This window comes from Vipera berus (genome assembly GCF_964194415.1).
Source record: "Vipera berus genome assembly, chromosome: Z".
Lineage (NCBI taxonomy): Eukaryota > Metazoa > Chordata > Lepidosauria > Squamata > Viperidae > Vipera > Vipera berus.
In genome coordinates, this window is record NC_138205.1 from 36,274,329 (window position 1) to 36,297,646 (window position 23,318).

Here is a 23,318-nt window from a genome sequence, read left to right on the forward strand (position 1 = left end):
TTCACAGGCTTGCTTTAAAAGTCAGTTTGAGAAACTCTTAACATGTGACATCAAGCTTTCGTACTGCAATGATTCTCAAGTATTTATGATACAGCCGTATTATCTCAGGTTTCACACACAGGTGTGGCTTTAAAAAAACAAAACCAAAGGCTTAAAAGGCATATACATATCTGTGTGAAATTCTCCATTTATTTTCCCTTGCCAGGTATCTTTACAATTAGTACAGCCCACTAGGGACGGTATCGTTGGACAGCATTCCTCGACAATCTTGTCTCAGAATCCTTGGAAACTTCGAGGTTTATAATTCCACTCAGTTTATTTAATAGCTGGAGCAGCTTTTTTCAGCCAGGGCTGTGATAGCTCCAATTCCTATAGGGAGGAAAGGCACTCTAGTGCAAAGGTCCCCAATCTTTTGGGCACCAGAGATGGGTTCTGTGGAGAGAGGTTTTTCTGCAGACCGGAGGGTGCGTGGTTTTGTGGGCTGCCTGCATCTCACGAATGGAGCTTTGCTTGTTTGTGCAGACCGGTTGCTGACACACCACACCGCGGCCCAGTATTGGCCTATGGACTGGGGGTTGGGGACCCCTGCTCTAGTGAATGGGTGGTGTTGGTGGCATAGTGTAACACATCACATCGGAAGGTCCCGGATAGTTAACTGAGATGATAGGTAGTGTCACTGGAGCTGCTGGAGTGAATGTCACTCACTGCCTTAGCGCCTGCTAACTTGCTTCTCACCTATAGTTTTCCCAGCTCAAGATCGTCCTTTCTCCTCCTCATCTGCTCTGCCTTTCTTTTTTCTCCCTGCCCTCCTCCAGTTGTCTTCGCGAGCCCCCCAACTTATCCAATGCTGGCGTCCGGGCGTTCTCTGCTGTCGGATCTGGGGCAGCCCGCTTGCTGATATTCGCTCCAACAGCTCCTCCTCCTCTCGCTCTCTGTGAGCAGCTTAGTTGGCGGCCGGGCCTTCTCTTCCCTCCTCTCTTTGCCTTCCCTCGACACCGCCGCCCGCCTTGGAAGAGGCGGAGCTGTCCGTACAGCCTGGCCCAACCAAGCACAACTCTGCCGAGCCTGGCTGTGGCTTCTACTGCCCCCACCGCCGGCCCGCGTTTCGTCCCGCCAGCTCTCGCTTCCTTCTCGGCCAACTTGGCCGCTTGTCCGCCCCGTCGGGGCCAGTGCCGCGCCCGATGAATGGAGTCGCCTTTTGTCTGGTTGGGATCCCGCCACCAAAGAGTCCCGAGGACAGCCGGAGCCGGGATGGGGAAAGCGGCCCTCGGGTGCGTTGGTTTTGGAGCGCACGCGGGGGGTGGATGGGCGGGGGTGGCCTCCTGGCGCATAGTTCATTAAACTGTGGGAAACGAAGCTATCCGGCCGAGAGGGAAAGCGGCAGAGACTGATTAAGGAGGGGGGAACGGAGCGGGGGGGCGAAGAAAGTTAGGCGGAATGAACTGGGACTTTCCTCGAGAGTAGAGGGAATACTGGTCGAATGGCGGGAGAGCACGTTCATTGGTTTCAGGGAATTCCTCTGTGCAGACTGTGCCAGGAAAGCTACGCACTCTTAGTGCTTAGAGAGACTTGGTGCTCAGGAACTAAGAACAAGAAAGGGAGAAATGCCTGTTAGATTTAAGGATGGCAGATGGGAAGTTGAGGGAAGATGTTACTGGGCAATCTGGAATGTTAAATGGGATGAGTGGGTTGATCGAGGACAGAAACTTGAATCAGTTGCTGAAGAAAGATAATGTGTTTTTGAGATGGTACAAACTGGTGATGCAACTGGGAAAGCAGAGAGCTGTCTTGTAATGGTGGAATTATAGAAAGGTCCTAGGATCCTTTGAATCTGGAATAGACTCTGTAAGTGTAAGGGGATTGTGGGGACAAATTGTGGAGGAGAACTTTTAGAAGTGGGGGTATATTGCAGCAGAGTGCAATAAATGCAATGGTGAGCTATTTTTATAATACTTTCATATGGTGTTACTTTATAATCTAGGACTGAATTTCACTTGAGCAAATTGAGCAAACTTGATGAAGTGAGCAAACTTCACTTGGGTTATTTCCTCACTAGCATTTAAGAGCATCTTCATCGCATCCTTTACCTACCGTCACTGAAGTGAAGTTTATCCACATCCCCTCTTTCTCAGTATAAGGGTAGTTGAACTCTTGCAAGTGCTGTAAATTGCTAGTACGGAAGTGACTTGAGCTTGAGTAATCTTATGAATATTTGTCCTAATGATGAACTGAAGTTGGTTCAGTAGTCATACCGAGATACTCCAAGTACTGGTATATAATTTTACTTGCCTTATTTGGAGTAAAACGTTGTACTGTAAATCTGTGTGATGTAAACATTATATTGGTCTTGAGAATGAATGGTAAGCTGAAGTACTTGGCTTTGTATGCTTCTTGGCATCCATATTGTTTTTGGTAGTACTAGTTATGGACAATTTCTGACCCTGATGCCATGTTCTTGTTTTGGAGACAGTTCTGGTATCTCCAAAACCTGAAATTCTGTTTCTGGCATTAAACAGGAACTGTTTGAAGATGTAAAATAATCACCATTTTGGGCACAGATCCTATAGATAAAATACAGTATAGCAGTTGATATACAGTAGAGCAATCTTCTATTCCACAGTTTCCATAATTCCCAGCCATGTTTCATTGCTTTATAAAGTGGAAGAATGCTTGCTACTACCTTGCTCTCACCTTTCCCCATTCATTTAGCTTTTATAGATGCTGAGGATTTTGCTACCGTCTTGGTATAGGGTATAGGATGGCTGGTCCAGTGAAATATACTTCTATTTTATTTTTGATTATTTCCTAAGCAAGAACTACTTCAGGATCCTGACTGTGGAAAGGGATTCTAAGGGTAAGACTTGGTGCAGATATAGTAGATTCACATTCAAATCCACAAATTACCTTCCAGTACCACCATACACATGTCCTTGCTTGGTAGTCTGATTCATACTCAGAAGTAAGCGTATTTTTTTGCATGAGAGGGAGAAGAAAAAAATAGCAGGAAAAAACAGATTCTGTGGAACGTATGCATGGTATTAGTATACGTATAAAGCATAAATGCTCTAATATAATTTTGTGTTGCATGCAACAAGAACAAAATAAACATTAAAGCTAAGAAAAGCCCAAACTCATGTGATTTAATGAGATTTCAGCCAAATTTTATTTTTTAGGTTTTGAACCTTAGTAAATACCTTTTATGAGTGATGTGTGAACAGCTCTGTCACATCAGTTCATGTTCTTACAAACTATGAATCAGACTTGTTTGAACTTTTCAGAAGCGAGGCACTGAAGTTCTTTCCTGACCCATTGAAATGTAAAACTTCAGTGTAAGTTGAATGTAAATTTTCTCCAGACCAGTTGATCCTATCGAATAAGTTATTTTGAAATCTTTTTAGCCTGTATAGCAGAATAAACAGAAAGCTTAATCATCACCTTTGCTACTGGAAAAATCACTCTCTTCGTGCTTGAAAAGGCAGTGTCCTTTTGCACTAAGATTGTCTTATTTGCTTGTTTGCTGAGATGAGGTTGAATGCCTGCTTCTCTCTTGTATGTATGTTGCTGACTAATCCCTGTTCCCTCCTCCTCTACCTTGTTCCAGTCCATAGCTCTTGAATTGAACTTTCTTGAAAATATACCTTAATGGTGTATGTATTTATAGCTTAATTTAGACTATTAATTAATAATGACACATTTGTCAAGCTCTTAGGTCATATGGGGGGGGGGGAGAATGGGTTCTTCTACATATACTGTATATGGAATTGATTTCTGTATTGGCCCTGAAGATCTATGACCTGACTTCTCCAGGGGTTAGCAGATCAGGGCTTTCTGTTCAGGATATGGGGCTTGCAGATAGGCCTTCTTTTTTAAAAAAATAATTATACCATGATTTACCTATCTCTCCTTTAGTATTTTACACTTTATATGCCTTCTTCATTCTCAGCTCTCCAACTAGAAAATCACCCATGCCTTTTTCTTTGTTTTTTCTTCTGTTTGAAACTCTTTGTCCACTTGGTCTCTCTCACAGGCCCCAGGCTTCCCTGCTTATCAGCTTTGCAGCATACAGAAGTTCCTGCCTGCTTGTCCCAAGCTATCCGGTTCAGCTTGCATTAAAAAAAAAGCTGGATAGCTGTAGCTTAAAATAATGTGATGGAACCTTTCATCTGGGTTATTCTTTCCAGTCGAATTTAATTCCAGTTCATGCACTTCATCTCTGAATTTTAAATGTTTGCCACTTAAGCATGATTCTAATACCTGAGCTGTGCTAGTTGGATAGATGCAAAGTAACTAAATGAAGCATTTACTTATACAGTCCTATATATTAGTTCTTAAATATTCATACATTGCTCTGAAAGAGTTTGCTTAAGGGGAGCAAGCCTTGTAGGTCTTTAACCTTAAAAGCCTTATATGGATGAAGCACAAATGTAATTGGCAGTGAGTTTTTCTGCATCTGTCTATTTGTCTGCTAAGATTGCTATATGATGTCTTTCTCCTGACATGCCCATCAGTTGAATTGTGGATGGTGGCTTGCAAGAAAGTGTTCTGGTGGTGGCAGTTTGCCTTGAACATGCTTTCACCGATGAGGCTGATAATTTAGACCCCAGCCGAAAATATGAGTTTCCTGAGCAATTGAAGACTGTTAATTAAAAACAAGAACAATGGAAGCAGGAAGTGTGGAATAGTAGTGTGCAGGGCAGCCACGGAGGCTCTGGACCGAGTTGTACCCCTGCGGCCCCTGACCCGGCGCAGATCCCAGCGAGCCCCATGGTTCACCGCGGAGCTCCGGGAGATGAAGCGTCGGAGACGGGGCCTAGAGAGCCGTTGGAGATCCAGTCGATCCGAATCCGACCGATTGCGACTAAGAATCCTCACCAGGTCTTATCTCGCAGCGATAAGGGTGGCAAAATCCAACTACTTTTCCACCCTCATCGCGTCCGCATATAATCGCCCGGCTGCCTTGTTCAGAGTGACTCGCTCCCTACTGAACCAAGAGGTGAGGGAGGAACCCTTGCAGGGTCGAGCCGAGGAATTCGGTCAATATCTGTTGGATAAAATCGCTCGGATTCGAACCGGCCTGGACTCCAACTGGGCAGAGTTGGAGGAACAGGACATGGACAGTCTTGTCGACGTCATCTGGGAGGAATTTGATCCTGTGACTCCGAAGGAAGTGGACAGGATTATGAGGAGGTTGAGCTCCTCCACATGCTTACTGGACCCGTGCCCTTCCTGGCTGGCTTATGCAGCTCGAGAGGGGACACGAGGCTGGTTTCTGGCGGTCATCTCTGCTTCTCTGAGTGAGGGTCACTTCCCCACCGCCTTGAAGGAGGCGGTGGTGAGACCTCTCCTCAAGAAGCCCACCTTGGACCCAACCTCATTGAATAACTTTCATCCAGTCTCCAATCTTCGCTTCCTTGCGAAGGTTGTTGAGAGCATGGTTGCGCATCAACTTCCTCAGGTCCTGGATGAAGCGGTTTATCTAGACCCGTGCCAATCGGGCTTCAGGCCGGGCTACAGCACGGAGACGGCATTGGTCGCTCTGATGAATGATCTCTGGAGAGCCCGGGACAGGGGCCATTCCTCTGTCCTAGTCTTATTAGACCTTTCGGCGGCTTTCGATACCATCGACCATGGTATCTTGCTGCGGCGCCTCAGGGGACTGGGAGTGGGAGGCACGGTTCTGCGGTGGTTCTCCTCCTTTCTCCAGGGTTGCTCGCAGTCGGTGCTGGCAGGGGGACAGAGGTCGACCCAGAGGCCTCTCGTTTGCGGAGTCCCTCAGGGGTCGGTCCTCTCGCCTCTCCTGTTCAACATCTACATGAAACCGCTGGGTGAGATCATTCGTAGCTTTGGAGTAGGGTACCATCAGTATGCTGATGACACCCAGCTTTTCATCTCAACTCCAAACAGCATCAGTGATGCCCTCGACGTGATGTCCCGCTGCCTGAAAGCGGTCCGGGAATGGATGGGGAGGAACAGGCTTCAACTCAACCCGGACAAGACTGAATGGCTGTACGTACCGGCAAGCCAGGATACTCAGATCATTCCACCCCTTAACATCGGGGATGAGTTATTACCCCCTGTTGATAGGGCCCGCAACCTGGGTGTCCTCCTAGACTCGCAGCTATCCCTGGAAGATCACATAGGAGCTGTGACCAAGGGGGCCTTCTCCCGGGTTCGACTGGTGCGCCAACTACGACCTTATCTGGACCTGGATGCCTTACGTACAGTCACCCATGCACTCGTGACCTCTCGCCTAGACTACTGTAACGCTCTCTACATGGGGCTGCCCTTGAGATCCACTCGGAAGCTTCAACTGGTGCAAAGTGCAGCTGCACGGACACTTTTGGGGGCCTCCCGATACTCCCATATCACACCTCTCCTCCGTGAGCTGCACTGGCTTCCGGTTGCCTTCCGAGTGAAATTCAAGGTGCTAACAATGACATACAAAGCCCTACATGGCATGGGTCCGGACTACCTACGGGAGCACCTTCTGCCAACGTCAACACCCCTCCGTCCTGTGCGCTCCCACAGAGAGGGCCTCCTCAGGGTGCCACCGCTCAAGGAATGTCGTCTGGTGGCCCCCAGGGGGAGGGCATTCTCAGTGGGTGCGCCAGCCCTCTGGAACTGCTTGCCAACCGAAATCCGGATGGCCCCCGACCTCCGCACCTTCCGGCGCGATTTAAAAACTTACCTGTTCCAGCAGTCCGGCCTGGCCTGATAGCTCTTGGGGTCTCAGTTGTTTTTACTATTGTTTTTCACTATTGTTCAATCTGTATACCTACCTTACTCTGTACACCGCCCCGAGTCCCTCGGGAGAAGGGCGGTTTATAAAAACAAACAAACAAACAAACAAACAAACAAACAAATAAATAAATAAATAAATAAATAAATAAATCTATTTGATATCCATGTAGTATTGGAAGGTTAGCTTACCACCAAATGCAATTGTTAAGGCTTAGTCCACATTTGATAGCCCTGTGCTGTTTGTCTACTATATATATTTCAGTTCAAGTCTCAGCTCTCAGTTGATATATATTCCCAGATCACTTAGTTTTATTGTAATTTGAATGTGTAACGTGTCATTTGAGAAAATACATGTCCTAATCTTATATTTTAGGATTATTAGATTTAGATCTGATCGCAAGATTGTGAAAGTTGGTAGAAAAGTCTTCATTGTCATATAATGGTCATCCAAAAATGTATAGACCAGGCCCAATAGTTCTGTTGTAGCTACCTTTTTCAAATACAGTGATTATGATCTTATGGTCCACACAATCATGGTTTGTTTTACCATGGTTTCTCAAATAAACCAAAGTTGTATTGAATAAGCTACAATTGTTTGGATACACAATAAGCCATAAATTACAGTTCATAAACTATAATTTGGCTACCCTAAGCCAAGCAGAACATATTATAGCTTTATGAATTTTTAAAAGCCAGTTAATGACTCCCATGTGAATTATAAAACGGGATACTCTTTGATTGTATCTACGTTTTTAGCAGATTTGAAGTTGCTATCATTGCTCCTACCTAGGTTATTTTCAAAAAGATAAACGGGATTGGACCTAGCTAGGATTTGGACAGGAGAGCACTGAGAAGTTGGCAAAATCAAAACAAAACAAAACAAAAACCTCAAGGAAAGGCTGAGACAAACCAATTCTATATTGTTAGAAAAACCGGATAAGTGTTCCCAAAGACACAAGATGTTGAACATGGCTCAAAGGGAGTTTATGGCTAGGAAGAAATCAAAATGGATACCCCACACTTCCTTGTACTACAAGAAATGGAGGGGTTGGAGGAACACTGTCTTTGGAGAAAGGCTGTGCCAGAATTGCTTCTGATTCTGAACGCTTTACTCAGAGCCATCTGCACTGTCTGGTTTGCTGCTCTCTTGCCCTAAAGGGTTGAAACCACTACTAATCTCCTAGCAGTAATTTAACACTACATTATGGCTGACCATGTGGAAATCCTACCAAGACAAAGGCACACCCAATGTTGTTCTGGCAGTTGTTCCAGATAAATTAAGTGAACATCCCAGAAAATTATCATTTGGTCTAGAAATTCATATCTCATTTAAGAATGAGCTTCCTCAATCCTCCAGGAAGACCAGTGTTCTTGAGAGAAGTTAAATAGCATACTATATTCTTTTGAGGATTGAATCCCATAATTTTAGCAGGCATGGGCATAGTGTTCCGAAGTTAGAAGAGGTGGATTCTGTTCCCTTCTGGCTGGAGTTACATTTTTCTCTGACTGTGCAGATGGCCTGTAGGGGAGACATATCTACGTACATACGATGTCACTTTCTATTTATTGACTTGTTACACCCAGTTCCTGCACAGCTGGAGCTGGAGGCAATGATTTCCCAAATGGCAAAAGTTCTTCCACATCTTTTCCACTCCTCATTTAATTTAACCTCGCCTAGCTGTGCCTTCCATCTTCTATTAATGACGATTAAGTATTTCCATTGTGCTATGAAAGTATATTTTCCTGCTAGTGCAGTGCTCAAATTGCTAGCACTGAATGCAGCTAAGGTGTGGACCATAAATGCGGTGGTTTTAGGAAAGGAACACAAATACCAAGGTAAAACACAAAATGGAAAAGAGAAAAAGATCAGTGAACCAAAGTAGGAGAAAATAAAGGAAGACGTTTTTTATTTATTTATCTGGGTTACGGAACAAGGTGCTTATTTCCCCAGGAACACATGGCATTTTCAACATTGCATATGTGATCTATATTGTGTAGTGGGTCCGACGCAAGGAAGAGACGCCAGCCAGAGTGTGAGTTCAGCTCTTTATTGGAGGGGATGGCCAACTGGGGAATAAGGATTACCTGGCCTCCTTAAATACCTAGCCAGGTAAGCGGACAGCCAATGGGGTTGGCCCTAGGTTTCCCGCCGAAACTGGGTTTCCCACCAAAAACCGTTCAGGCCAACGCCCCCTGGTGGCTGTTGCTATGCAGGTGCCTGCATACATAACAATCTAGGTTTGCCTGTTCTGAAACACTATTTCTGAGGAGTGAAAAGAAAGGATCTAAAAAGGATGCAGTGGGTATTTGATTAATTTTTGCATCTCTTTCCTTGCTTCAGGATTCATATAGTCTCGACTGCATTAGTTATTTCATGTTCTAGGAGATTTTTTTTGTGTCTTCAGAGAAATAAAAACAAAAGGGTTCTCTGGATATTTGCCATTCACAAGGGACTTGTTAAGACAGTGCAAAGCCTTGGAGATGAAAAATAGCATGCTAAAATAGCATGTGTCCTTTATCGTGTTAGTTTCCATCTTTACAACTTCCATCTTAACAGGTAGATACAGAAGATGGGTGTGTGTGCTTCTAAACTCACGTGGTTTCCTAAGAAACTCTAGCCAATTATACTATGTTATGTGTTCCATAGTTCTTTATTTTTTTTCTATTTGTCTAGAGCTCTTTATGGTTTAAAAGGGGATTCTATCCTTATACAGGCAGGCAGTCTGCTACATAATTGAAACCAAGAGGTAAATGAAGTAAAATGAAGATATATTTAGTTTAGTAGGCCAACAACTAGTGTACTAGCCTCCTGAGACAGAGCAAATGTAATGGTTAACTATCCTGGCTAAAGTGTTGAATATCAGTTCAATTTCCCACTTGAATTTCAATTCAGTTCAATTAGGACATTTTAAGTCAATTATTTTCTCTCAGTCCAACAATTGCATAGGAATATTATTGTGGGGATAAATTAAAAGATTCCACCCACATACTGACTAGGAGAAATATTTGGCAAAAAAAGGGCTAAAGTCAGAATTAAGAAATTAGATGATGGGATTCATTTGATGGAATATTTAAAGATTAAACACTTGTTTGAATACAGTTAAAGAAATAAAATTTTGAATACAAATGAATTTCAGCTTAGGAGAGATAGGCTCCTTAAGCAATACAGTATTTTTTGCCTCTGATATGAGAAATATAAAAATGTGTGGGAAGATTTATTTGGAGGAAATGTATTAAATATTTAAATATAATGGATTTTGAAGGTTTGAATATGTTTTAAAAATGAAGTTTGTTTAGATAGTATATTATTTCTGTCCTTTCTATTTCAAGATATGAAAAATGTAAATGTTGGGATGGTTCATATGAGGAAAAGGATTTCAATATATAAGTGTAATTAACTAAGAAAATATTAACAAGTAAAATGCTTTCTTTGAATATTGTGGGGAAAATAAATTTAAATGAGAACTCTAAAAACAGGATCTATGACAAGGTGATCTAGATGATTAATTAGAAAAGAAGCTTAATGAAATGGAGGATATTTGTAGACATTTAACTGTTATTTTTCAAAAAAATTATTAAGTTCTAATTTAAGGTTGATAAAAGACTATTATTGGAAGAAGAAAAAATCAAGGAAAATTACTATGTGGAATATGGAACCATAAAAACTAAATGTTATTGATTATTTGTAAATACAAACCTAGACAACACACTGTTTACCAAATATTAGTGTTGATATGTAAAAAAACCCAATATAATATTTTTTTTTAAAAAAGAAGACTCCACCCAAACACATGTTAACATGAGATCCCAGGTAATAGTGGGCTATAAATATACTAAATCAATATGTGCTTTTCTGCAATCATTTTTGCATTCTTACAGAATTTCTACCATGCCTTTTAGAGTACTTAATAAATCTCACAGTAGTTTAACATTCCATCATGGGAGTACATTCAAAGACCAGCCCCATCATGTCCTGTCAGCCTTCCCAGTTAGACCAGACAGGAAACATGACCAGATGAGCTAATTTCACTCTGTTGTAAGGTTACATTAATAGAATATTGCAAGTCTGAAAGTACAAATCTCCTACCATCTCCTTTACAATGTAAGAAGCTGAGAAGGATACCTTCTGAGTCCTTTTCTCCACCTATTATGCAGCTGTACCTATGCCGGTTCTTATCTGATTGTTCCCTAAGCAGCATTTCTTTGCTCATTACTTAAGGTCTTTCTTGCATATGATTACATCTCCTTATATTTACTTATTACAGGAGTATGTGTTTGCGTGGAGTCAAAAAAGTCAAAATGATGGCTACATGTTATGGGTAAAGCTTCACATATTTTTATGAGTGACACCATGTTACAAATATCCTTCTAGTGCGACTGCTTACCTGATTGCAAGTAGGTAAATATAGCTAAAATCCATACTGGATGGATTTTATGGATGCAACAAAGTGGTTCATTGTTAAATAGATCTACAGCAAAAATTAAATATAGCTAAAATCCATATTGGATTTTATGGATGTAACAAGGTGGTGCCTTGTTACATCACCTGTGCACAGAACAAATCAAGATTATTCATTTCTGTTGTAAAAGTGCTCAGGGTGCCATCGGTTGCCAAGTTTTCTTATCTGGAGGCCATTCTTGCAAACCCTGGTCATAAATGTGTCCTATTCCGAGTCTATTCTGGTATGGCATTATGAGGCTTAAGTATTCATTTTTCTTTTGGCACATGGATGGTCTGTGGGATAAAGCTATCAATTTATCTGCAAAACCTCCTGAAATGTCCATTTCCAAGATGCATAAGTGTCTTACTCCTAAGCACAGGTGAAACTTGAAAAATTAGAATATCGTGCAAAAGTTCATTTATTTCAGTAATGCAACTTAAAAGGGGAAACTAATATATGAGATAGACTCATTACATGCAAAGCAAGATAGTTCAAGCCGTGATTTGTCATAATTGTGATGATTATGGCGTACAGCTCATGAAAACCCCAAATCCACAATCTCAGAAAATTAGAATATTACATGCAATCTATAAAACAAGGAGTGTACATAGAACAATATCGGACCTCTGAAAAGTATAAGCATGCATATGTACTCAGTACTTGATTTGGGCCCCTTTTGCAGCAATTACTGCCTCAGTGAGGCCTGGCATGGAAGTTATCAGCCTGTGGCATTGCTGAGGTGTTATGGGAGACCAGGATGCTTCAATAGCGGCCTTCAGCTCTTCTGCATTGTTCGGTCTCATGTCTCTCATCTTTCTCTTGGCAATGCCCCATAGATTCTCTATGGGGTTCAGGTCAGGCGAGTTTGCTGGCCAATCAAGCACAGTAATCCCACGGTCATTGAACCAGGTTTTGGTGCTTTTGGCAGTGTGGGCAGGTGCCAAGTCCTGCTGGAAAATGAAGTCGGCATCCCCATAAAGCTCGTCTGCGGAAGGAAGCATGAAATACTCCAAAATCTCCTGGTAGATGGCTGCGTTGACCCTGGACTTAATGAAGCACAGTGGACCAACACCAGCAGATGACATGGCTCCCCAAATCAACACAGACTGTGGAAACTTCACACTGGACTTCAAGCATCTTGCAAGATTGTGGATTTGGGGTTTTCATGAGCTGTAAGCCATAATTATCACAGTTATGACAAATCACGGCTTGAACTACCTTGCTTTGCATGTAATGAGTCTATCTCATATATTAGTTTCCCCTTTTAAGTTGCATTACTGAAATAAATGAACTTTTGCACGATATTCTAATTTTTCGAGTTTCACCTGTATAATTCTGCAGGTTATCTAATGGATCACATTTGTGCTATCTATGATATCCACCTATATGTGCACATCAGTCTAAAACAATAGAATCAGCCTGCATTTTTCTTAATTAAAAAAGAACACATTCCTAGAACTTACTTTAGTTGGTAAACAAAATCATATGAAGGATATTTAATGGACTTTTAAAGTCTGCACATCTCCTTATTTTTTGGCTGACATTCTCCACTGGTGACTTTCCCTCAAACTGTGCCTTATAGTTGATGGCATATTTATGGATGTCGTTTTACTCCTCTCTCCCTTTCTCTCCTCCCCCCTCCCCTCCAACTGTTGAACTTGAAATACCAGAAAAGTGTGTAGTCAAACATCTTTTGCATATAAACTGTGTGTTTAGGAACTAGTGAAGGTGCTGAATGCTGAGCTGGCATTCCCAAATTTGAATTTAGAGAATCAGCACTGAATTGTATGTTCTGAATATGATTTGTGCTCTTTCCAAATGCCTTAGAGCCAAAAATGTGAAATTGTGGCTACCCTTATGTGTCTGAATTCTAATCCCTTAGCATTTTTTGCTATTGGCCATGCTGGCTGGAGCTATTGAAAGAGATTAGAGGTTAGTGGTAGCTGGGAGGCCTCAGGTTCCCCACCTGTGATATGTGTTAGTGATTCAATTTGTTCTAGAATTCAATCCAAGAACTAGTTTTTGGTGCAGGTTCTATACTGGAACCCAGTTTATAGTTGTTTCTTGATCTACTATATTTGAAGAGTAGCAAGTTCCTAAGGACTCTCAGACTCTTTTAATTTTAAGTTTTCTAGTTGTAGTTTATAAACTCAATTTATAGAGAGCTTACAGTGCCTTGAATACACGATTCTATGTAATTTCAGGATCCAAATCTATTGTTCTTTAAGTTTTATATTAATAAATTCTTAGATATGAAGCTAAAATTCAAATTTCTAGGTAAATGAAAAATATTATATCATGATTTTCAACTAATTTCAAGATATTTGCTATACAAGATATTTTCAAAACTAGATTTTTCTGGCATTCTGTAGGGCAAAATATGGCAAACTACAGTATTCAACTGATTAAATGATGATATTTCTTATTGCATGAATAACTAAGAACAGCAGGAAAACGGAAAGCTACTGAAAAGAAGATCAGAGCTTTAACACTAAGTAAAATGGAACTTCTCTATAAGCTTGTCTGCTCTAGGTGTAGAAAGGAGATGATGATCTAAAAAAAGCCACTGCCATCTGGAACAAACCAAGTCAGCCTGAGCAATTCTCAAGGGCTCATAGGTTTTCTGCCACTCCAGAAGTCTCTGGTTCGTTTCCTTATTTGATTTATATCCCTTTCCCCCCCACAGAAGTTTAGTGAATTCCGAGTGCTCCTTCCTCCTACTTTCCCCCATAACAACAATCCTCTGAAGTAGAAAATTTTCATGGGTGGGAGTGGGGAAGAAGTCTTTAAGTCTAGCAGCTGAACCACTGAACCATACTTGCTGTTTCTTTCTCTCTAAAAAAATATTTGGGCTGAAAGGCATGTCATTTTGATAGTATTAATGAAGCACATTTTGAATTACTCTTGTAAATACGGTGAGGACATGATGTGGAATATCCATAGAATAGATTTTTATGTCTGATCTGCCCAAGATTTGTGTGGTACTCAAACAACTACTCAAACCTGGTTGTATTCCCCAGGCCCTGGTTTAGAATAGATTCCATGTAGGATGTTTTGGTCTTTTAATTATTGATTTTCTCCAAGCTTTCTTTTGATTATATAATTCTGTATTTTTATTTTTTATTTTTGTACTTTGTAGGCCGTCAGACTGGGATGATGTATAAAGAAATAAATATGTCTCAGGATACCATTATGAATGTCCATTTCATTTTTGGTTGGGTCCTGGGATCTGTGTTTCAGCCCAAGCCTCAACCCTGGATCATTTTAGGTAACAATAATATATATATATATATATATATATATATATATATATATATATATATATATTGTTGTTGTTGTTAGCTGCGAAGTTGTGTCCGACCCATCGCGACCCTATGGACAACATTCCTCCAGGCCTTCCTGTCCTCTACCATCTTCTGGAGTCCGTTTAAGCTCACGCCTACTGCTTCAGTGACTACATCCAGCCACCTCATTCTCTGTCGTCCCCTTCTTCTATTGCCCTCGATCTTTCCCAGCATTAGGCTCTTCTCCAGTGAGTCCTTCCTTCTCATTAGGTGGCCAAAGTACTTGAGTTTTAGCTTCAGGATCTGGCCTTCTAAAGAGCAGTCAGGATTGATCTCCTCTAGGACTGACCGGTTTGATCGCCTTGCGGTCCAAGGGACTCGCAGGAGTCTTCTCCAGCACCACAGTTCAAAGGCCTCAATTCTTTGGCGCTCAGCCTTTCTTATGGTCCAACTTTCACTGCCATACGTTGCAACTGGGAAGACCATAGCCTTGACTATACGCACTTTTGTTGACAGGGTGATGTCTCTGCTTTTTAGTGTGCTGTCTAGATTTGCCATGGCTTTCCTCCCCAGGAGCAAGCGTCTTTTAATTTCTTGGCTACAGTCCCCATCTGCAGTGATCTTGGAGCCCAGGAAAATAAAATCTGTCACTACCTCCATTTCTTCCCCATCTATTTGCCAGGAATTGAGAGGGCCAGATGCCATGATCTTGGTTTTCTTAATGTTAAGTTTCAACCCAAGTTTTGCACTCTCCTTCTTCACCTGCAACAAGAGGCTCTTTAGTTCTTCTTCACTTTCTGCCATTAGAGTGGTATCATCTGCGTATCTTAGGTTGTTGATATTTCTTCCGGCAATCTTAATTCCAACTTTTGATTCATCTAGCCCTGCCTTTCTCATGATGTGCTCTGCATATAAGTTAAATAGGCAGGGCGACAGTATACAGCCTTGCCGGACTCCTTTCCCAATTTTGAACCAATCAGTGGTTCCGTGTCCAGTTCTCACTGTTGCTTCTTGACCCACATATAGGTTTCTCAAGAGACAAATAAGATGGTCTGGTACTCCCATCTCTTTAAGAACTTGCCACAGTTTGTTATGATCCACACAATCAAAGGCTTTAGCATAGTCAATGAAGCAGAAGTAGATGTTTTTCTGGAACTCCCTAGCTTTCTCCATGATCCAGCGTATGTTGGCAATTTGATCTCTAGTTCCTCTGCCTCTTCGAAATCCTGCCTGCACTTCTGGTAGTTCTCGATCCACATACTGCTGAAGTCTAGCTTGTAGGATTTTAAGCATGACTTTACTAGCATGAGAAATGATTGCAATGGTGCGATAGTTTGAACATTCTTTGGCACTGCCTTTCTTTGGAATTGGAATGTAAACTGATCTTTTCCAATCCTGTGGCCATTGTTGAGTTTTCCAAATTTGCTGGCAAATTGAGTGTAGCACTTTTACTGCATTGTCTTTTAAGATTTTGAATAGCTCAGCTGGAATACTGTCACTTCCACTAGCTTTGTTGTTGCTCAGCTTTTCTAAGGCCCACTTCACTTCACATTCTAGGATGTCTGGCTCGAGGTCAGTGACCACCTCATTGTGATTATCAGGGACGTTAAGCTCATTCTTGTATAGTTCTTCTGTGTAATTTTGCCACCTCTTCTTAATCTCTTCTGCTTCTGTTAGGTCCCTGCCATTTTGGTCCTTTATCATGCCCATTTTTGCATTAAACGTTCCCTTCATTTCTCCAATTTTCTTGAAAAGATCTCTGGTCCTCCCTATTCTATTATTTTCTTCTATTTCTTTGCACTGTTCATTTAAGAAGGCATTCTTATCTCTTCTAGCTATTCTCTGGAATTCTGCATTCAATTGGGTGTATCTTTCTTTTTCTCCCTTGCCTTTCGCTTCCCTCCTTTCCTCAGCTATTTGCAAAGCTTCCTCAGACAGCCATTTTGCTTTCTTGCATTTCTTTTTCTTTGGGATGGTTTTGGTTGCTACCTGTTGTACAATGTTGCGAACCTCTGTCCATAGTTCTTCAGGCACTCTGTCTATCAGATCTAATTCCTTAAATCTATTTGTCACCTCTACTGTATATTCAACAGGGATATGATTTAATTCATACCTGAATGGCCTAGTGCTTTTCCCTACTTTCTTCAGTTTAAGCCTAAACTTTGCAAGGAGAAGCTCATGGTCTGAGCCACAGTCAGCTCCTGGTCTTGTTTTTACTGACTGTATAGAGCTTCTCCATCTTTGGCTGCAGAGCATATAGTCAATCTGATTTCTGTGTTGACCATCTGGTGATGTCCATGTGTAGAGCCGTCTCTTGGGTTGTTGGAAAAGAGTGTTTGCTATGACCATTGTATTCTCTTGACAGAATTCTATCAGCCTGTGCCCTGCTTCATTTTGCACTCCAAGGCCAAACTTGCCTGTTATTCCAGTTATCTTTTGGCTTCCTACTTTAGCATTCCAATCCCCCATGATGATAAGAACATCATTTTTTGGTGTTAGTTCTATAAGGTGCTGTAGTGCTTCATAGAACTGGTCAATTTCATCCTCTTCAGCACTAGTGGTTGGGGCATAGACCTGGACTACTGTGATATTGAATGGTTTGCCTTGGATTCGAACTGAGATCATTCTGTCATTTTGAGGATTGTATCCCAGTATTGCTTTTCCTACTCTTTTATTGACTATGAAGGCTACTCCATTTCTTCTGAAGGATTCTTGCCCACAGTAGTATACCTGATGGTCATCTGAATTAAATTCACCCATTCTTGTCCATTTTAGTTCGCTGATACCTAAGATGTCAATGTTCAGTCTTGTCATCTCTTGTTTGACCACGTCCAGTTTTCCTTGATTCATGGATCTTACATTCCAGGTTCCTATGGAGAAAAAATCTTTACAGCATCGGACTTTCCTTTCACCACCAGACATATCCACAGCTGAGCGTCCTTTCGGCTTTGGCCCAGTCGCTTCATTCTTTCTGGCGCTACTAGTACTAGCCCTCTGCTCTTCCCCAGTAGCATATTGGACGCCTTCCGACCTGAGGGGCCCATCTTCCAGCGTCATATCGTTTTGCCTTTTGGTACTGTCCATAGGGTTTTCATGGCAAAGATACTGGAGTGGTTTGCCATTTCCTTCTCCAGTGGATCACGTTTTGTCAGAACTCTCTGCTATGACCTGTCCGTCTTGGGTGGCCCTGCACGGCATAGCTCATAGCTTCATTGAATTACGCAAGCCCCTTCGCCACGACAAGGCAGTAATCCATGAAGGGGATATATATATATATATATATATATATATATATATATATATATATATATATATATATATATATATATATATATATATATATATATAGTTTCCTTCACTGAGAGAAGAATGGGGTCTAGTTCACACAGCACAATAGACCAATGAGGTCCATTTGTTTTGGGTTGCCTATTCTGGCTTGTAACACTTTTCCCCACTCAGATGTCTTTCAAATATAATGGAAATACAATTCCTAAAGTTCCCTGATAGTATGGCAAAAGCCTGAGAACTGAAGTCATAAAATTTTCAAAGGAATACAATTTGGGAAAACTAGGATATGTTCATTGTACTGGAACAACCCAGTCAATTCTGGTTGATTCAAAAGGCTGAAGTGTAGTGTATACAAACCTCATCTAGATGTCCTTAGAGAGAATTTTTCTATCTTCCCAGTCAAAATCTGTCATGAGATAAGGATATGTGCTTTTCATTTAAGCTTGAATTCAGCCACTTTTCATTTTAGACATTTCTACTCATTGTCTAACACAGTAGGTCTTCTTAATCTCTTAGCCTTCTGTTTGACATGATTGAGTATGTTCTGTTCTAAAATGGTTGAAAGAACCTTTAACAGTGGCATCCTTCATGGAGCTGCTTGTGTGGGAAAGGGTAAAGATTTGTTGAGGAGGGAGAGGGGATGGGTATTGGCAATGGCAGCCTTGCAAGCACAGTAGCTCCATTGTGGTCCTTGATATATATCTTCCTCACATCCTTGGCTCTTTGTAATGATTCACCATAGATCACGCTTCTGCAATCTCTGAATGGCGTCTTAGCTGGAACAAGTAGATTGTTTTTAGTGGGTCACTCTTTTATTTCACTGCTATTATTAGTGTCTAAACCAAACATATTTATGAATAATGAATTGTACTGTGCCTGCTCTATAGAGCATAATTAATTTTATGAAGGCTATCTAGTGGATTTGGAAAGCATCTACAGAAATTGGGTTTAAGGGTTCAGATTTCTTTACACTTGGTAGAGGAGGTAAGGATCCAGCACGAGAGGCTTCTCCTGTTTGTGATTTCCAGATAGGCTACATATCCCCATCTCATGATTCTCAGATTATAAGGAATTAAGGAAGTAATGATCTTAGTTGTCTGGACTGTATTAGGTTAGGAAATGCGAATGTAACAGAACGAAGTTGAGATGTTATAACATTTTAAATACAAACTCTTGACTTCTCAGGTATGGTCAGGAATGGTTAGCACATGACTGAGATTAGAAAGATAGCCTCCTAATGTTTTGAAAAAAACAACAACAAACCTCACAGGGTTTGACAGTCTAGGGCACAGGTCTGCAACCCGCGGCTCCGGAGCCGCATGCGGCTCTTTCAGCCATCTCCTGCGGCTCCCAGTCCTCTGCCATGTGCAGTCAAAAAAAAAAAAGTGGGACTAAAAAAGTTCAACCAATCAATTCAAATATGCAGGGTAGGTACATATCTCGCCTTGGCTCCACTCTTCAGTCAAACCCTGTTCTGCGTATGCTTGCATGTATGCGCATGCGCACATATTTTTTGCGGCTCCCAGTTCTTCATTTTGTGAGGGAACCGGTTCCGAGTGGCTCTTTCACTGTTTCAGGTTGCTGACCCCTGGTCTAGGGCCTTTCTTCACAGCTCAGTTAAAGAGCTATTCAACCATTTCCAAGAGGCAAAAAGTTAACACTGGCATGAAATTTAATATCACCCATTGCTGATTCCTATTCTGCCTCTGCATCCTGTTTCAGATCACTGCAATCATCTACTTTCCCTTCAAAATGGCAAAATCTAAAGATTTAGTGATAGTAGAATTGCTGTTTCCTCTACTGCCTGCTGAATTTCATGTAGCAAGTGATACGTTTTTCTAATAGAATGATACTGTGATGAAGAAAGACTGCTGAATTTATCTGTCATAAATAAAAGTTGAAAATGGTAATGCTGTAGAACAGGTGAGGACGATTGGTCTGCATATACTGTGGCTAGAACAGGGATGCTGAAGTCATACAAAACCCTGTTTGTGCTAAAAAAAACAACAACCCAGCACTTATGATCTTGTGCATATTTGAATGTCTACTAGTATAGCATGATTGTGTTTCTCTCTGTGGAAAAATAATTGAACAGAGGCAGGTTTCTAGGGATTGAAGATTGTTAACATCATGCTGAAAGGATGAATAAGTATGTGAATAATCCCATCCAACTTTGCCTGCAATGGAAGAGTGGCAAAGCATAATAAATTTTATATACCTTATAGCTGTCATTAGTTGCTCTTAACTTAAATGGGAAAGCATTAATTTAATGTGGGTAAAGACCATTTAGCTCTTGCTCTTGTGCTGGGAGGAAATTGAAGGCAACTTCATGGGGACATAGCAGAAAGATATTGCCAGGGCATATTTTTGGTGTGAAATTAAAAGCAAGTGAGGGAAGAAAGTGTGTCTGCTTAAGGAGAAATGTAAGAACATACAAAAGTTTGGAGGAAATCTGTGTCCCATAGTATAGCCAGAGTAAGTTAATAGTGATATTTGCTTCCGACAGTATGTAAAATGAAATAGCAACTAATGTTATTAACATGTTAGACATTATTTCATTGATATTAATGCTTTAGTTTTAGACTGGACTAATTAAGCATAATTTAAAGATAACAAATGTGGGTTAGCCTGATTACTGTATGTCAATTAAGCAGGCTTAAACCTGTGAAATCAAACATATTTTTCTGGGCCTGGTTAACTGCTGTGCCAGCCCTGGGAAGTTGTGACTTCTTTAAAGAGGCTGAACAGATACAGCATGTAAGTTTCACACACTCTAAAGGACCTTTTCTGCATTGCATCAGTTGAACATCTGCAGCATAACATTGTTGTCTCAGGGATTTCCAAGAACAGTGTCCTCAATATATATATATATATATATATATATATATATATATATATATATATATATATATATATATATATATATATATATATATATATGGATCTTCGGTCATTCGGGTTTCCTCCCGCGTAGAACTAAAGGTGTAGGTGCGACGTTTCGACAGAATCCCATCCGTCATCATCAGGCTGGTGGATTCTGCTTCCTTCTTCTGGGAGAAGCATGTGGCTGTTTGTTCCTCTTTTTTAAACTGCCAGAGGGGGTGTGTTCTGTGGGTGGAGGTGTGCTCTGATTGGGTGGGGGACCAAGTGTGTTCTGATTGGGTGGGAGTGTGTTTTGAATGGTGGGTGTGTTCTGATTGGGTGGGGGTGTGTTCTGAGTGGATGGGCTGGTCTCAGCTGCCAGCTCCAGACCTGAGCTGGTGAGTTGTGCTGTTTTTGTTCGGCTTCGTGTTTGTGGTGGTGCCATGTTTTTATAGTGGGTGTCAGTTTGCTTATTGTGTGGTTTGGAGGGGTTTAAAGTGGCTGATGTTGCAGCTGTAGTTAGGTTTATGTTTTGTGGTTGTGCCTCGTTATCATTGTGGGTTCAGATTTGCTTTTTGAATGGTTGTGTGGTGGTGATGTCATGTGATGTTATCATGAGTTTGGGTCTGGTATCATTCTTGGTGGTTGGGACTCGTCTGTCAATCAAGGCGGGTTTCCAAATGGCTGGTAAGCGAGAGGTATCATCTCGTTTGTTCATGCTGTGGGGGCGTTTTTCTATCTCAACACTTCGGCTTATACTCCAGTGAACAAAAAAAAAGAACTTCGGTGCTTCCCTCCAGAGGAAGAAGGTGCTGGATGCGGCCGGCTCCGCGGGGAAGGGGGAGCGGCGGCGGGGGCGACGGAAAAGCCGCAAAAACGGTAGGAGAGATGCTGACTGGCGGCGGCCTTGGAGGAGGCGGAGGGGGAGGAGGGAGGGAAGGGTGACCGGGCGGGGGAGGGGGGATTGAGCCAGAAGGAAAAGGGAAACTCATCCCGCAGAGCGGTTGCGAAAAGAGGGAGGAGATAAGCCAGCCCGGTACCTGGATCCGCTTCCTGTGTCTCCTCCGCTCTGCCATGATGTCCCTGTTTTGGTCTCCTGGTGACGTGGGGCTGAGCCGGAAAAGGGGGAGGGGGAGACCGAGGGAGGGAGGGAGGGAGGAAGGAAGAGAGAGAGAGAGACGGAGCCAGCATCAGCCAGCGGGCTCATGAGGGGCAGCAACCTCACGATTAGGACGCGCACGAGCCCTTGGGGAGGCAGGGCGGGAGCGCAGTCCGGCCGCTGGGCTTCCTTTCCCTCTTGTCCGCATCGCTGCAAGGAATTGCGTTGTTTGGGGACGGCGACTCTCGCCCATTCACACGCTGTCCAAACACTGGTCATTTGCTGCGGGGCTCCCGCTTGGAAGGGAAGGGAAGATTTGTGAGGGGAAGATGCCCTATCGGGGTGGACATAAGGATCCACAAAAGCGGCAAAAGCGGAAGGCTGCCGGTGCTGCGGCCGCCTCCGCTGCCGCCTCTTCCACTTCTCCTTCCTCGGCAGCTTTGCAGATGGGCCACACACACACACACACACACACACACACACACACACACACACACAAAAGCGGAAGGCTGCCGGTGCTGCGGCCGCCTCCGCCACCGCCACTGCCTCCTCCACTTCTCCTTCCTCGGCAGCTTTGCAGATGGGCCACACACACACACACACACACGCAAAAGCGGAAGGCTGCCGGTGCTGCGGCCCCCTCCGCCGCCGCCTCCTCCACTTCTCCTTCCTCGGCAGCTTTGCAGATGGGCCACACACACACACACACACACACACACACACACACACACACAAAAGCAGAGAGTTCCCCTTCCCCCTTGTACAGGAATGAAAGGCCCCCCCCGAAGGAAGCCCAGCCTCTTCACCGCACCGATCCGCTGAGGAGGAAAAAAGCTTATTTCTATTGCCACGTGCAAACTAAATTAAAACAACTTGGGAAGCTCGCCCGTGGGCTGCATTTAGAAGGATTTGGGGGCTTTTGTGATTTGCTTCGCCTACAAGTGCCTTAACCACGACTAGCCCATGGCTCCAATTCAACAAAAAACGCTCTCTCGGTGCCTTCCAGATGCGCGAAGGTCACCCTGACTACAACCAGCCTGGGATTTGGAAAGGCTTCCCAGGTTATTGGGACAGACTGGCTTGAATACTTGGGGTAACATTTTTCAGGAGGAGGATCCTTATGTCCACCCCGATAGGGCATCTTCCCCTCACAAATCTTCCCTTCCCTTCCAAGCGGGAGCCCCGCAGCAAATGACCAGCGTTTGGACAGCGTGTGAATGGGCGAGCGTCGCCGTCCCCAAACAACGCAATTCCTTGCAGCGATGCGGACAAGAGGGAAAGGAAGCCCAGCGGCCAGACTGCGCTCCCGCCCTGCCTCCCCAAGGGCTCGCGCGCGTCCTAATCGCGAGGTTGCTGCCCCTCGTGAGCCCGCTGGCTGACGCTGGCTCCGTCTCTCTCTCTCTCTTCCTTCCTCCCTCCCTCCCTCCCTCGGTCTCCCCCTCCCCCTTTTCCGGCTCAGCCCCACGTCACCAGGAGACCAAAACGGGGACATCATGGCAGAGCGGAGAATATACTGATAATATATTGTTTTTGTTGACCCTCTTTTCCACATGCCTCAATTAAAGCAATTTTATTGTTATCTACCTGTATTTTTATTTTTGA

The 23,318-nt window shown here is 42.9% G+C and overlaps 1 protein-coding gene across 2 annotated transcripts in view; it reads left to right on the forward strand.

Moving 5' to 3' along the window:
- Positions 1 to 1,065: 1,065 nt before the first annotated feature.
- The window catches only part of ARHGAP23 (Rho GTPase activating protein 23), a 222,761-nt gene continuing 200,508 nt past the window's right edge, over positions 1,066 to 23,318 (forward strand). For both annotated transcript variants that reach the window (XM_081344832.1, XM_081344833.1), the window contains exon 1: positions 1,066 to 1,271. In XM_081344832.1, the coding sequence (XP_081200958.1) occupies positions 1,182 to 1,271 (90 nt within the window). In that variant the 5' untranslated portion in view covers positions 1,066 to 1,181. The remainder of the gene's footprint in view (positions 1,272 to 23,318) is intronic.